Source organism: Onychostoma macrolepis, chromosome 12 (genome assembly GCF_012432095.1).
Source record: "Onychostoma macrolepis isolate SWU-2019 chromosome 12, ASM1243209v1, whole genome shotgun sequence".
Lineage (NCBI taxonomy): Eukaryota > Metazoa > Chordata > Actinopteri > Cypriniformes > Cyprinidae > Onychostoma > Onychostoma macrolepis.
The window spans coordinates 22335179-22351875 of record NC_081166.1 but is presented as its reverse complement, the minus strand read 5'-3'; the positions used below and the strand labels follow the sequence as shown (position 1 = coordinate 22351875).

Genomic DNA, 16697 nt, shown 5'->3' with positions numbered 1-16697 from the left:
GGATTCATCTTCTCTTCTTCCCCGCTAGCCACTGTGTTTTGCAATGCTACTAAAGTTTATTGAGCTCTCTGCCTGTCCACAATTCCCTGCACACTAGATCCTCTGGCAGCAAACAACACAAAATGTCCTTTTCATGTTTGGGGAACCTTAGCTTTTGAATGCTCACAGTAAAGTGTCACCTGTTTATTTGGCAGATGATTTTATCCAAAGTGACTTGCAGTGCTTTTAGGGTATACTTTTTCAGTTTGTGTGTTCCTTGGGAATTGATCTATGACCTTGGATTTGCTTGGATTCCAGTTGGATTCCATCGTATGACATTCTCGCCAATAGCAGATCAATTGCATTTAAGGCACATGTCAGGACTTTTGGGTCACAGTCCATGTTACTGTTCCACTAAGTCACCAGCCAATAGGCAGTGCTGTTGTTGAATCCAGCTCATTCAAGGCCTGAGTAGGTTGTGTCCAAATCAAGACCGAGACCAGAAGAGAGTTGAGGGTTTTCATGACACATTTATTCAAGCATTCGTTAAATAATTAAGACATCTCTAAGTATGATGCTCTTCTCTAGATTTTAGTTTTATAACTACAACTATGCTACATTTTCTTAGCTATATGTTGTTTAAGTCATGCTGTTTTATTGATCACTTTCAACACTTAATGATCTTAACAATCTTGAAAAGTAAGTATCGATATAGATCAATAAAATGAAGATTGATTAAATCAGGTAATCAATATTTCAACCCAGCCCTGATTTAATTATTGTTTTTGTTTGCTTGTTTTTTGAGTCCATGAAAAGACCAAGATCAAGACCATATAAATATCTGTTCTGGTCTCAAGTAGCCACTCTGAAAAAAAATAAAAAATTACATTGATTATGGGACGTAAAAAAAAAAAAAAAACTATGCTCACTACAACAATACTGAATATGTTACAGAGGCCGCAAGACTGGGAAACATATGCATGTTTTAAATGTTAAAAGTTAATGCTGTCGAGTTCAGATTTCTGCATCTTTATTCATAATAAATGTTAACTTTTTTTTTTTCTTCCAAAATCACAAATTATTATACCTAGTATGCAATATTTAAAAAAAAAAAAAAAAAAATCACTGTGTGTAAATAAATAAATAAATAAATAAACAAACAAACAAACAAATACTACCTACTTCAATTTAAACATGTAAATTTAGTTGCTGTCTTAATTTTTTAAGTATAATCAAATTGGCTGTCCAAGTCATCTCAAAATAAAGGATATTCAATTAGGTCCTACATTTGCAAAATTTATTTAAATTTTTTGCCAAAATGTTTTCTTCTTTCCAAGACATTTTATGCTCATTTTATCATTATGTGATAAAATTATGATTTTGCCAGAATTGTGGCACAAATATAATTCCACAGAAAAGTGTGTCTCTATGGCAATTCAGTTGGCAATCTCTATCTTGTGTTCATCTTTATGTTTGTTCCTATTTCATCACTTTCTACCCTTCAGCCCTTTTTTTTTTTTGATGCTGAGGGCAAACTCTATGTGTGTGCATGTGTGTGTGTGTGTGTGTACGTGTGTGGGTGTACACTGTGGCATTACCCATGGTGACTCACACTGTCTTCAGAACAACACTAGTGGAGACTGTTGTCAACATTGCAGGGGGAAAATTGCTATGATTTTTTCTTTAAATATTGTATAAGGGGAATAAAAGAACTGAGAGGGAATGGAGTGAGGACGTCATTTGACTTCCTCTCCTCTGAGAATGATCCCTTGGAGACCATGTTTGCTGGGATTTGTTCTGTGGTTCAGTTCTTTGATTATGCTGCTCGTTATAATTTTCCCTTGAGTGTATTTGCTAAATTTCACTGGGATTTCAACAGCAGGTACTAAAGTTATAAACTGAAGCAGACAGCACTCTCTCGCCTGTCAAATCCATCCCACTTCGACGTGCACAAATATTTCCGCACGCAATGTAATGAAGGCTACACTAGACAGAAAACCCATCAGTTTGTACTGCAGAGAGAGCAGAGACAATTGTACCATAAACATCTTTGTTGATGCCCAGATGGCAGTTTTTATTTACATTGCTGAACACTTTAGATGTAAAAAATAAGCTTTTTATTCATTTGTAGAATAACGCTTGTCAAGGCATTTTGCTTTTTTTTTTTTTGCTTTTTTTACAGCATTATTTATTTATTTATTTGTGGGGAGAAAAAAAAAATATTAAGTGGCTCATGTGTTATTTAGCTCATGCAAGAAGGACAAAAGGCACCATACATGCAGTAGTCCATACATGCACTATATTCTGAATTGTGGGAGTAAATTCAACATCTCTGACAACATCAGTCTTGCTACAACATGTCTTTAATTTAAAACTTAGAATGGAATGGAAACATTCACTATAGGCTTTCATTGTATGTGAAAAAAAAAAAATAATAATAATAAATAAATAAAACCTGTTCAGCAGGAGCTGGTGTGTTGTGTTAAACATGGGACACGATCTACTCTGGTGATGAAGCAAAACAATGCTGACCATTTTTTTATTCAATGCTTTATTTTGAGAAGAAATATACATCAAGTAGCAATACTTCGAATGGATCAAAACATAAATCAGACAATGTATATGATAGCAGCAGGCAGCTCACATTTACCATTTGGTATCAGTGTACTGGGCTTTGTACAGTATGTAAACCAGGCATTGAAACTTTGATACCACTTCCTTTTTCTTTCTTTTTTTTTTACACTAAAAACATCCACAAAATGATATGGAACGGGTTTAAACATTTAAACACTTTAAATAGAGTTGAAAGTACTACACTCTTATTGGTAGTTGAACTAGTCAAATTAGCAAAATATTAAATAAATGAACACACAAGGATCAAGGATGTGAAGAACATTGTGAATGACAGGTGTTTCAGTTCGGCGAAATCTGTGTGGCTTGCTGCAGATTCTCTGTGAGGTTGCCATTTATTTAACCCCATAAAAGCTTTTCTTTCTGTCAATTAGTTGCTGCTGAGAGGGTGTGATCGGCAATTTGATTCCCAGGGTGAGGCACAATAGCCAGGCACAGAGCATTCAAATCCTTCCTGAAACTAGCAGATTTACAGCAGACGGAATAGTGTTTTAATTACTTCCCTGTTATAGATCATCTTTGAGGTCACATCAAAATGAAGATTGATTTTTACAAGTGTCATCTTCTGAAGATGACTTCATATTTTTTGTTCATTTTAAATTTTACATTTCCGAATGTTATTGGCAGTTTTATTATATATATATATATATATATATATATATATATATAGCCAAATAAAGCTCATTTTGACAGGCTTGAACAAGACTGATTTTAATTTCTACATGACTTTGTCTTGCAGATATCCGTGGACTGCAAGTCTTTCTGGACCAGACATCAAGACAGGGTTTGGATGTGTCTCTGCAGCGAGTGGATAGGAACATCAGTGGTGTGTTTTCCAGTTTGTTCACCTCCATGCGCACAGAGGAGCTCAACCGCTACAGGGACACTCTCAGAAGAGCTATCTTGCTCCTGAGCCCACGTGGAGCACAAGTCTTCATCCATCAGGTATGTGTTTAGCCACTTCTGGCAACTAGTTATCATGCGAATGGTATAGTTTCACAAGTTTTCTCAATGCATTATTGATTATCTGAATCTGATCAAAAACCTATGAATGATGAATCTAATCGATTTGCTAACTTTGCTGCCATACTGCACGCTCGTGTACAGTTTCCATAAAGAAAGTCATAACAAATTTGTCAAAGCCAATTCACCCAGATGTTTGTGACAGATCTGATCCTATTCATGATTTAGCTAAAAATCAATCCTGATTTTCCAAATGGTGTGTGTGGGGTGACATTTTTATAATCTCCCGCCATATGAAATTGTGTCCCTGCCTAGAGGACAACTTGAGTAAAAACTGGCTCATTATGCTCTACAAAACCTGTCACTTTTGTTGCATCACTCCATAATGGCTGTACAAATGACCTGACAGACCCGCACACCTTTACTGTCATTATCCCAGCATCTGAAGTACACTCCTCCACTGGTCTGAGGTCACACACATCCGTTAACATCACACATTGGCCTTAACAAGCTCTGTGGGATTTGAACTGGAATCAGTCACTCATGCTGGCGGGATGCCCATTACTGCCAAGAGCAAGAGCATGGCTTTCTCATGCATATGGATATGCCATAAGACAATGGTCAGCTCCCTGTTATCTCCCCTGCTTGTGGGAAATGTGATTTTTATTTGAAATGAGTATCAGCTAGATTAGCCTTTGATGTTGCATCCTTTTAACTGTAAAGATGAATGAAATACAGATTAGTCGTTGCAATTTGGATGGTTTGCAAATCTAATGGGAATTCTTAAAAAACAAGAAAGAATCAAGAAAAGACTGAGCTAAGGGAATGTATAAGTGTGGATGGATGGATGAAGAGAACAAAAACCCCAAAATAAACTGACAGATAAGTTAACTTGTTTGTGAATTTGAGTAAATTGAGTAGAACGCATCAGTACTAGCAAGTTTTAACCCCATGGTTAAATTCTAAATTCAGTTAGAATATATATATTATTTTTAGCCTGTAAAGTTTTAAAGGATAATACATAAAATTGTATATAACATTCTAAGTTTCAGCTATTAGTGTATTTCTGAGTGTGTATTTACTATGAGTGTGTACTATGGCTGAGCCTGTAGTCATGTTCTCCTGTCATCCGTGACAGGTTGTGCTTCCCAGCCATCAGCACACAGATGCCACTTGAGGTTTTTCCTGTTTGATTCCTTAGCTAATAACTCACTTCTTCAGTTTATCCCACAACAGCACAACACACCATCTCAGGACAAATAACTTGAAGTTCACTGAGCTCAGTGACTAAGTGAAAGGGCTTATTAAGCTCAGCATCTGGAAAACTGATCATAGATTATTCTGAAACTAACACTCTTCACATTATCATTTTCTCCTACCTTGTAATATATTGTGTGAGGTTTCTTTGATGAGGGATGACACTTTACATTATCATTAGGTGTGAAAATTGCCCTTTTCCCTCATTTTGATCTTGTAAGATCAATGGTAGATTGTTCTTAATTTGGGACTGCATTTCAGTACTCTTTACTATGATGTCTGCAAACAATATAGTGCAATGTGCTTTGAATTTCATGGATAGGTAGATAGAAATGCATTCACTGCCACTGATAGCAGACTCTTTCGAAAACAAGCCTGGGTGTGGCAACATTTCTATAAAATGTCAGGACACTTTCAAAGTGAAATGCTCAGTAAGTGACATGACAAGCTTGTTCAGCTTGTTTTATCTGTAACTAATGAAACTAATATATGTGAATCTGGCAATGTTTTATTACATTAGTTGTGTATGTTTCTCAGCAGTTCAGAAGTGAAATGTCCAGTAAGAGGCTCTAAAAGGTTAATGCTCTATAATGTACCAACAACACTAAAACTATCAGATAGCATTAACAAAAGCAAAGGTGAAATAAAAACACATTATCTGAAGCAACCATGCCATTTTAACTTGCTTCTAAAAGTCTTTGAACTCTTTTACTGACTCATACCCAAGCACTCAGCGTCACAAGTGCAATGCACTACTAGGTGAGCCAGAAAACTCATATAGAGCTGATTATATGATGCTAACATCAATTCATCCACTGTGCTAAAGATGTTTTAAGGTCATAACGTAGTATTGTGCAAATAAACCTTACAAAAATAAGATTTATTAAATCAACACACTCCCCCTGTGATCATATGAAATGGTGAAAAGGAGAAAAGAAAGGTGTTTTACTGCCACTAGTGTTTATTTCAGCTGGAAACTGCATACAAACACATCAGTAAGGTTACAAAATCACAAATACTTTGATCAAAATAATGCTCACAATAATGGTGTGAGAAATGTACCGTATGCATAAATGTATGTTTGATATATGCAAAAATATTTCAGTGTTGTCTTTCTGTGCTTCTTGGAGATTATTGTATGAAAACAGAGTAAACCAATATTTTCACTGTGGTTAGCTGAAATTAAAGTTTATTTTATCAACACATATTATGATAAGCTCCAGTTGCACAGTTTCCATTGATACATGTACATTAAGCTTCCATTAATGCATGTAACTGTAATGTATTCGTTTGACTTTTAGTTTGTAGCTCTGTTTTGTTCCTGTTCCCTGTTTCCCCATGTTAGTCCCTGATTGTCTGTAAAAATGTGTCATATTAGTCATTTAGCCCTTTTTCTAGTGTTCTTTGTCAGGTCTTTCAAGGTGAGCTCAGATCTCTTTGGATCCTACTTTCCATTGTTTCTTGTTATTGGCATTGCAGCAACATGTTGAATTGGGAACAGTTCTGCAAAATTCTTATCTAGGATTATGCAGAATAAGGATTTATGCAACAAAGTTAGTTTACAATGCTCCATTTTATAATGTGAAAACCGCTGTGGAAAGACAAAAGACCGTAACTTCGATTTTGGTCGAAAATGAGTTATTGATATTTTTGGGACATTCAAGACATCCTTTATCATGTGCATAAGTATCTTGAGTCAATTTCGTTGTTTTTCCAAATAAAATAATAATAACTTCAAAAAAGCCCCTGATAAACCATATATATAACACCAGCTATGGTTCTTTCACTTTGTTTGGAACGCTCAAAATGAGTTATGGCTTTCTGCCTTTGTTTAGCTGCGTGTCAATATGAAGTTACGGTGCTGGATTGGAGTTATAAGGTGTTCTCCCTTTATTTTACTGACCATTAAAGACTGCCGCGTTTTAATTACAGTGTAATTTTTATACTTTCATACATCTGATCTGTCAGATTATTAGACAAACGAATTAGATAGATTGCGATCTACTATACAGCTCCATATAAGAAAGCACTGCAAAGACTAGATACCTTAGCAGCAATAAAAAATAAATAAAAAATAAATAAATATATATATATTATTTTCATTTTTATAATGCAGATTATTCACCAGGCTATCACTTCTAGTTGGACGTGTGTGGACTGGAATGCCGTAGCATGTGGCATGATCAATTATACAATCAGTACTAACAGTTGTAACCCGATAAAATCAATCCATGGGAACGAACGTCGCCGGCGATGTTTAATCCACAAGGATTCTGAGCATTCCTGCTTGCTGGCATTCACATCAATCCACAAGTCGTTCTTTTAGGTTTGGGTATTTTCATTCAAGCTAGTATAAAAGCAATTACGTGATGTCTAGCATTCTTTTACGTTACTGAGCATAGCAGATAAATTGGTTGCAAAATGGTATCCACTCACGTTTAACATTTTACACTGAAAAAAATAAGAAGTTAAATTTACTTTGCAAGTTTTTTGCACGCATATTTTTTTTAAAGTAAAATTTAAATAAGGAATTAAGTAAAATCTACTTAATTAAGTTATCTAAAATTAGTAAAGGAGATAAGTAAATTTAGCATGGCCAGGTAGAGTTTGATGAGTAATTTCTACTTAATTATTTTAAGTTTACCCTACAATACTCAAGTACATTTCACTCAGTCACGGGTTGTAAACTTTACTCAAATAACATAGCACTGGAAAAGAAAAAATAATAAAAACTGCCTATAAAGCATGTGGTTAAGTTACAAGCACGTATGTAATCAAGTAGACTACTCGTTATTCATTTTAAGGGAATATATTGACTCAATATAGTTATTAACTGAATGAACACAGAGACCTGAATACAATCATTGAATAGTGTTTGAGTATGAATGGAAATGAAAATGAACTCCAGATGTCACAAAACAGCAAGTTACTTAACCTAACAACAAAAGCGACCACAAAACAGTTTAAATACATCTCGAAAACAGCAAAAAAAAAAAAAAAAAACCTTATTAATTACTCATGCCCAAGTGCATGATGAGAACAATGGGATCATGACGTTGATACTTACTTACAATATTTGTAAAAATAACAAACAATTCCAAATAAAATATACTTATAAGTTCAAACTTTAAATTGTACAAGCTTAAATTGAGTACTAATATTGAATTTACTCTTTTATTTAAATTATTGCCTGAACTAAATTATTTAATGTAGAAATTACATTTGTTTTTTTGTAGTATTTACTTCACCACAATATATATATATATATATATATATATATATATATATATATATTTTTTTTTTTTTTTTTTTTATCAGTGTAGTCTTGTTACGGTAAAAAAAAAATTTAAAAATTAAAAAAATGTATACAGTCACATTTCTATATGCAGTAGCCTATATGAGATGACCATGATCAGTAGATTTTATACAGGTGTTACTGTGATGATTTTGTAAATGGTGATCAGCAACCAAATATTGATAATGTGGAAGTTACTGCCTTTTGCCTTGGTGTGACTTCTCACGTTTTGCAGACAATGCGAAGACAATGCAAAGACAATGCATAACTTCAAAATAGGGGTAAAAATCAAGTTTGAGCTCACCAATTTTTTTTTTTTTTTTAAATGTAGATAATTTCCATTACTAAAACATCTAATTGCCAAATTTCCAGTGTCCTACCTATAATTCATTTGGCTGGACAATTAAAAAACTTTAAAGTCATTTTTCTCAGTTTCACACTCGAGCGAGTTAAGGTCTTTTGCCTTTGTAGGGCAGCCTAGCAGTGGATGAGCTTTTGTGGCTCAAAAAAATAAATAAATAAATTTCCTTGTCCTAAGTATAAGAAGTCACAAGTTTGTCTTGAACACAAAGAGAAATTGAACACAATCGTGACAACTAGGTATAGTGTGGCACTGTTTGCCAAACATTACTGCCCTTTGTCAGCTATTATGGGGTCCGCCACTGACTAGAGAGCAGGATGATACAGAGACTTTGATCTTTAAATAGGATCTAGTACGCTTATGATGTGAAGCATCTAACAGAAGCACTGTTCCATACACTAGTGAGCTGGGTGACACTTTATTTTAAGGTTTCCTTGTTACGCATGCTACATGTACTATTATAATAGCAAATAAACTATGCATAATTACATGCAAGTAACCCTAAACCAAACCCTAATCCTACCCTAACCATATAGTAAGTACATGTAGTCAATTAATATTACTCAGTACTTAAATGTATAATTACACTATAACAAGGACACCTTAAAATAAAGTGTAACCATGCTTTCTTGTTGTCTTGTTGTCTGTTGTATTCTTTGGCAGCATCTTCAACAGAAATGGGAACTTATAGGTGACTACATAGGCAGCAGTTGAGTTGGTTTCTTTTCTGTGGCTTAATTACATAAAAGCATGCTAAGCTAATGGGATGAAACTTTAATTAGCACAAGACATATGAGATACTGGATATTTGGTGAGTTATTATTAATCAGTTCATTTAAAAATGTATTTTGTCTCACAATGAATTCTGGTATGGCCATCTCTGGAAACAACAAATTACTTTATAATACCTTTCAACCAATCACAGCTTTCTGATTTTAGAGTTGGGTCTGTGATTGCTTGATGCAGGATTGTTCCTAGAACTTGCCCTATTTTTGAAAATCACATTGTGCCACCGTGTTCTGGCTGTTAGGCCCTGTGTTGTTCCCTGTTATTCCTAAAGGATGTGGTTGATAGCAAATACTCAAATGACTTGTGCTGCACACAAGAGGTGTAATTTGTGGCACTGCATCATCTGCAGAGGCTGTGCTGACCAATTGAGAGTTGTTAGACAGAAGAGTGGTGAACCACGGACAGAACGCCCCCTGGGTGCCTAGATATACTGCTGACAAAACTATCTCTGAGACCTTAAGTGTTGACGTCTCTCTTTCTTTCAGTTGCACACATTATTTTTTTCTATCCATCCAGTGCCTTCACTTGCTTTGCTTCCCATATCACAACAGATAGCGTACACACCCTGAGTTATATAAGCAGGGCATATTTCTAAATCAACTTCCTGAAACGATAATCCGGTCAAGATTTTACATTTTCAATCGATATCAAACTTTAACGTAAGTCTTATATTGAGATGCACTAAACTTGGAATCTATCTATCTATCTATCTATCTATCTATCTATCTATCTATCTATCTATCTATCTATCTATCTATCTATCTATCTATCTATCTATCTATCTATCTATCTATCTATCTATCTATCTATCTATCTCTCTGAGCATCAAACTATTTCATATATTTATGGCTGGAGAGCAGAGATATCAAATAGGAATATTCCACATCTGACTTTGAATTTTGTCACACATTTTGACTTTAGTTTAGGATTTAAATAAAGATGGGAAAACCAGTCTTTCCCTATTTATTTTAGCAAAAGTTTAGATTAATGGCAAAGGTTAGGGCAGTGGTTCTTGGACAGAAAACTTGTTCCATGACTTACAAAATATGCCAATCCAGAAACACATCCTCTTGGCAAAATTACAGTCAATATTTAAGTAGCAGTCATTTCACAGGACTATTTAAAGTTCTGTATTGACATGAATCCATCTTGCTGTCATGTTTTGACATAATTTTGCCCTCTGCAGTTGACAAAAGAGATGCTTATAGATTAAACAAACCGCTGAATATTGATGTTAATATGCCAAAGTTCCAGAAAGCTTACCTGATGTCTCATTTTTTCATCTCAACCTTTTAGTTTTGGATATAATATCAGCATTTTGAAAATATATTTGATCTGTAGATATCTCCAAAGGCTTTCTTTTTTTAGCACATTATGCTTTTCTATTTTGGAACTCTTAGTTCTGATAGTTTTAGGCATCTGATAACCTTTGAAATATTAATAGCTCCTACTGCTTGAACACAGAATTTGATATCTGAATTTTAGAAAGTCACTGCATTTTGAAGTTTCAATCCTCTTTTAACTAGCCCATGCGCTGTAAGGATGTAACTGTGGTTAAATGGGCCTTTCTCTGTGACTGCCTTTGACAAACTGTTCTGTTCCTTAAAAAAAAAAAAAAAAGAAGATCAAGGCAAAAGTAGAAGACCAGTGTATTAATGTATTCCTGTACAGCATTCAGGAGACTGCAAGGCTTTCAAGGCTGTTTGATAAAGTTGTGATAGGGCATATTTGCTTATTTTAAATCTTGTAATCAAAGACTTTTTTTTTCCCCCAGAGATAGCTTCTCACACTGCCTTTCAGGTCCCCAGTAAATTAGACTTCATTATTATTTTATGAATAAATGTTGATTTTAGTGAAAGTAAGTAAACCTTAAAAGCCCCATGAGTCAAGATTTGAGAAAAGAGTTTTGTGAAGTATTAGTTTCATACAGAGGCATACATGCTTCGTATGTTAATTTTAGTTTGAGAGTTCTGTAATGAATAGAAATGTACAAAGCTAGTTAAAGTGAAGAAACTCAAGTTTCCAAAAAATAAAAAATAAATAAATTAATAAGTAGTGCTGTACTGTGAATCCTGACTGTCCTGTCACTAAAGGTATTTAACCTTGACTAAACAAGGAGCACTTGGAAGTAATCAAGCGAGGAACCATGCAGAACCTTCATTCCCCTCCTATGTAGTTTGAATGAAAATATCTGAGCCCTAGGTAGGCCACACTGCTTTCAGTAATGTTTTTGTGGAGAGTATTGTTTCTTTTCTCTGCCACCCATGGTGACTGCAGTTTTGTTAAAGCCTAAAAACTCACTATTTCTTTAGAGGCTCTTCAACTCCTCTGACTTTAGATATGTCATATTTCCTCCTGCACTGCTGTGTGTCGGTGTGTATGTGTGGGCCTGACCTGTTATGGGTGTCCCATCAATTCTCATTTTTCTAGGATTTCTCCTCTTTTAGTCCTATTCTCCGCACCTGCTGCTCATAGACGTAGGGACCGTCCCGCTGCTGCTGTCGCACCGGGAGATGGAGTGAGTGGCATGAGTTATCAAGCATGATGGATGATACTCAGTGGGAAGGATGTGTTACTCCAGAGGCGTGAGAGAGAGAGATACTTTTCAGGTGTTGTATGTGCCTTTGTATTACTTGCCTTCTGCTCTTGATTGCTTGAATGCGTGTTGAGATATTTCACAAAATAAAAGATAAGATCTGATGGGTATCAGGCATGGTGTTTTGCAGAGTAATTTAAGCAAAGCCAGAAATGGCAATGTCAACTTCATTTTTACAGTTTCTGAAGTAAATTTGAGTGTTGTTTGCCTATTCGGTTAATGTCCACACTCTTAAAATAAAGGTGCTTAAAAGGTTCTCCACAGCAATGACATAGAAGAACCGCTTTTGGTCCCACAAAGAACCATTCAGTCAAAGGTTCTTTCAAGAACCATCTCTTTCTTACATTTGTATAATCTGAAGAACCTTCTTTCGCCACAAAGAACCTTTTGTGAAACATAAAGGTTCTTCAAATGTTAAAGGTTCTTTATGGAACCATTTAGACAAAAAGGTTCTTCTATGGCATGAGCACCTTTATTATTCAACTTAATGAACTTAGAGCTTCAAAAGTCACCCACTGTTTCTAAACACACTTAAGTGCACATTTTAAAAAATGCCCTTTATAATAGTCAAATTTAAAAAGTGCATTTTAAATAGTCTTAAAAGAATATTGTCATTCTTTAAAGAAGTACTCTTATTTTGATGTGTGAACATACAAAATCACATATATTTGAAGTCAAATTACTAAATTACAACTCCATTATTACAAATGTGCAATTGCAAATATATTTAAATGCATGACGTCCTACAGAAGTGACAATTATATTATCTTTAACGTGGGTGGAAACATAATTTATGATATTCTGGTCTCTAGATATGGCCAAAGATATACCAAAATAGTGCAATGTTGAATATGGCTGAATAAGCCCTGCCTTATCAATTCAGGAGCCAGTCGCCATTGTGTTACTGCAGCAGCAATTATAAGCGCTGGTTGCCATAGAAATAGTGTGTGTTCTAAGGCGTGCTTGAAATCGCACATGTGCATTTTTAATGCTATTTGAATATAAAAAACAAAATTTTTGAGACAGTTCATGTCAAATGTTGTTGCTGATTTTAAAAAAAATTATTTACATGTGAGTTTGGCAAGCAGTTTTTGGGATTTCAGGATTTCTCCATTCAAGTTGAAAGGACTTAGTCTTGAATACCCAAAATGCAGTAGCTGCCCGAAAGCTTTGCAAATATGATCGCCAAGTGAACAGACTTTACTTAAAAGGGACTTTGATATGGTTCAGGTACTTCTTTAATGCATTTCCCCTTTTTTAAATCATTATTTTAGATCTAATTACTAGAAAAATGATACCACACTTTCCCTCCTCAAATAGCATTGCTTGAGATATTGTTCATGTCCATAGCACTGAATTAACTGATTTATACACCACAGTTGATTACTTGGTTTGTTCAAATCACTAAACCTAAGTATGAGTGATACTTTAGTTAGCTTTGCACACTCAGTAATTGGTCAAATTATAGTCTTTAGTACACTTTGAAAAGTGTAGAATAGATTGTTCATGTTTCATAATGGCTTGAACTCAATCAAGATTCCAAAACAATCTAACTGAACTACTGCTGAGCAAAGATTAATACTGTTCGCAAGTAGTCATTTAATGCTTTTATCTTACAATACATGTATTATTTTGATGGCAAACTAGTTACAAATGTTATAATTTACACTACATTGTCATAATATATCAGAAATTGTATAAAAAGGGAAGAATGGGTCAACTAATTTCAATGGGTCAATAACTATAACTAATTATTACAATTAGATAATTACACTGCAATATATATATCTTACATGTAATATATAAATTAATATATGCATTTAAGGGCAAATAGACCATTGTAATTAGACTGAATACATGATATTCATACAAGTTAAAAAAAAAAGTCTTCAAAAGTAGTATTAATATCATAATAGCAAGTAATTATTATATCATAACAATGCATCAGATGGTTTTACAATGATATTTATGCATGGTATTTATATGGTACTTCAAGGAGGTCTGAAGAATACAGTGGGACAAACATGAATGAATGAATGAATGAATGAGGCATTTATATAGCGCTTTTAATGTGTATTGCAATACACCCAAAGCGCTTTACAATCATGTGGGGTGTCTCTCCTCAACCACCACCAGTGTGCAGCATCCACTTGGATGAACATGGTACTAATGCTTACTGATGATATACTGATGATATGACAATATTCATGTACAATATTGCATTTACACTGTAAACTCCAACGATATTAAATATTTTGAAAATATGGTACATGTCCACAAAACATTTAATAGTTTTTTGGTACTAAGTACAGCTTTGTGCTGATTCATGTTTTGTTTATTTTGTTTGAAAAATGCCTTAACCTGAGTTATTCACAATCTGCAGGTGTTGATTTTAATAAAGTTATTTTACTGGAAAACAAAAAGACACACATCAGGTTAGTTTACAATTAGTCTATCGTAGCCAGACCTTCAGAGTGATGGCAGAAGGTCTGGGAACCTTGGCTGTTTTGAATGGCCAAAGAGGACCAAGAGGTCATTTGACTGACATGTAAAGCAACCAATCATGTTTCGTTTTGTGCCATGTCATGTTTAGGGGTGTGGAAATGTCCCCACTATAACAGACTTGTGTGTAAATCTTTTGGACATATTTTAAAGAGTATACACCCGAAACTTTGCATGTTTCACATACTTTCCAAAATCCAGTATTTAGTTGATCCTGAAAAGCGCTCTGTCACGCTCATCACATCATCTTTGCTTCCAGACGGAATGTTAAAGAACGCGACATACTCGTCTTCTGTAAATCCTGTATATTTCAACCAATCTGATGACGACTTTGAAACTCCTGAAGTGTTGCCAATTTTGTGTGCCATATGCATCAGACGTTCAGCCAATGAACCGTGGGCGTGATATCTGAGGCTGAGACTAATTTTCAGTGGACTATAGGTAAATATTCCGGTTAATTCAGCAGTAAAATATAATGCGATAAGAACACAAAGTTTTGGACATTACATTATACTTTTACTGTTCCAAATGATTCAGTGTGTGCATAAACAGGATTCAGACAGAATTGAAATTGAAACTGAAATTGATTGAGATCAATTGCATGATCACTGAAATATAGATGGAATACAGGTGCTGGTCATATAATTAGAATATCATCAAAAAGTTGATTTATTTCACTAATTCCATTAAAAAAGTGAAACTTGTGTATTATATTCATTCATTACACACAGACTGATATATTTCCAATGTTTATTTCTTTTAATTTTGATGATTATAACTGACAACTAAGGAAAATCCCAAATTCAGTAACTCAGAAAATTAGAATATTACTTAAGACCAATACAAAGAAAGGATTTTTAGAAATCTTGGCCAACTGAAAAGTATGAACATGAAAAGTATGAGCATGTACAGCACTCAATACTTAGTTGGGGCTCCTTTTGCCTGAATTACTGCAGCAATGCGGCGTGGCATGGAGTCGATCAGTCTGTGGCACTGCTCAGGTGTTATGAGAGCCCAGGTTGCTCTGATAGTGGCCTTCAGCTCTTCTGCATTGTTGGGTCTGGCATATCGCATCTTCCTCTTCACAATACCCCATAGATTTTCTAGAGTTTGCTGACCAATTAAGAACAGGGATACCATGGTCCTTAAACCAGATACTGGTTGCTTTGGCACTGTGTGCAGGTGCCAAGTCCTGTTGGAAAATGAAATCTGCATCTCCATAAAGTTGGTCAGCAGCAGGAAGCAATTTAGTGCTCTAAAACTTCCTGGTGTACGGCTGCGTTGACCTTGGACCTCAGAAAACACAGTGGACCAACACCAGCAGATGACATGGCACCCCAAACCATCACTGACTGTGGAAACTTTACACTGGACCTCAAGCAACGTGGATTGTGTGCCTCTCCTCTCTTCCTCCAGACTCTGGGACCCTGATGAAAGTTAACTTTCATCAGAAAACATAACTTTGGACCACTCAGCAGCAGTCCAGTCCTTTTTGTCTTTAGCCCAGGCGAGACGCTTCTGACGCTGTCTGTTGTTGAAGAGTGGCTTGACACAAGGAATGCGACAGCTGAAACCCATGTCTTGCATACGTCTGTGCGTAGTGGTTCTTGAAGCACTGACTCCAGCTGCAGTCCACTCTTTGTGAATCTCCCCCACATTTTTGAATGGGTTTTGTTTCACAATCCTCTCCAGGGTGCGGTTATCCCTATTGCTTGTACACTTTTTTCTACCACATCTTTTCCTTCCCTTCGCCTCCCTATTAATGTGCTTGGACACAGAGCTCTGTGAACAGCCAGCCTCTTTTGCAATGACCTTTTGGGTCTTGCCCTCCTTGTGCAACGTGTCAATGGTCGTCTTTTGGACAACTGTCAAGTCAGCAGTCTTCCCCATGATTGTGTAGCCTACAGAACTAGACTGAGAGACCATTTAAAGGCCTTTGCAGGTGTTTTGAGTTAATTAGCTGATTAGAGTGTGGCACCAGGTGTCTTCAATATTGAACCTTTTCACAATATTCTAATTTTCTGAGATACTGAATTTGGGTTTTTCCTTAGTTGTCAGTTATAATCATCAAAATTAAAAGAAATAATCATTTGAAATATATCAATCTTTGTGTAATGAATGAATATAATATACAAGTTTCACTTTTTGAATGAAATTAGTGAAATAAATCAACTTTTTGATGATATTCTAATTATATGACCAGCACCTATATATAGTGGTAGGGATTTTATAAGCATCATTTCAGACACTTCCCCGGGAAATTTCAACATAGATTTTGTCATTAAAACTGGCTTTTTATTTAGTTATCATCTCATTTTTATCAG

General features: G+C 35.2%; 1 protein-coding gene across 1 annotated transcript in view; it reads left to right on the top strand.

Moving 5' to 3' along the window:
• Positions 1 to 16697, top strand: part of grid1b (glutamate receptor, ionotropic, delta 1b) — a 477059-nt gene that overhangs the window by 291832 nt on the left and 168530 nt on the right. The window contains exon 4 of the mRNA XM_058794196.1: positions 3350 to 3555. Within this exon, the coding sequence (XP_058650179.1) occupies positions 3350 to 3555 (206 nt within the window). The remainder of the gene's footprint in view (positions 1 to 3349; positions 3556 to 16697) is intronic.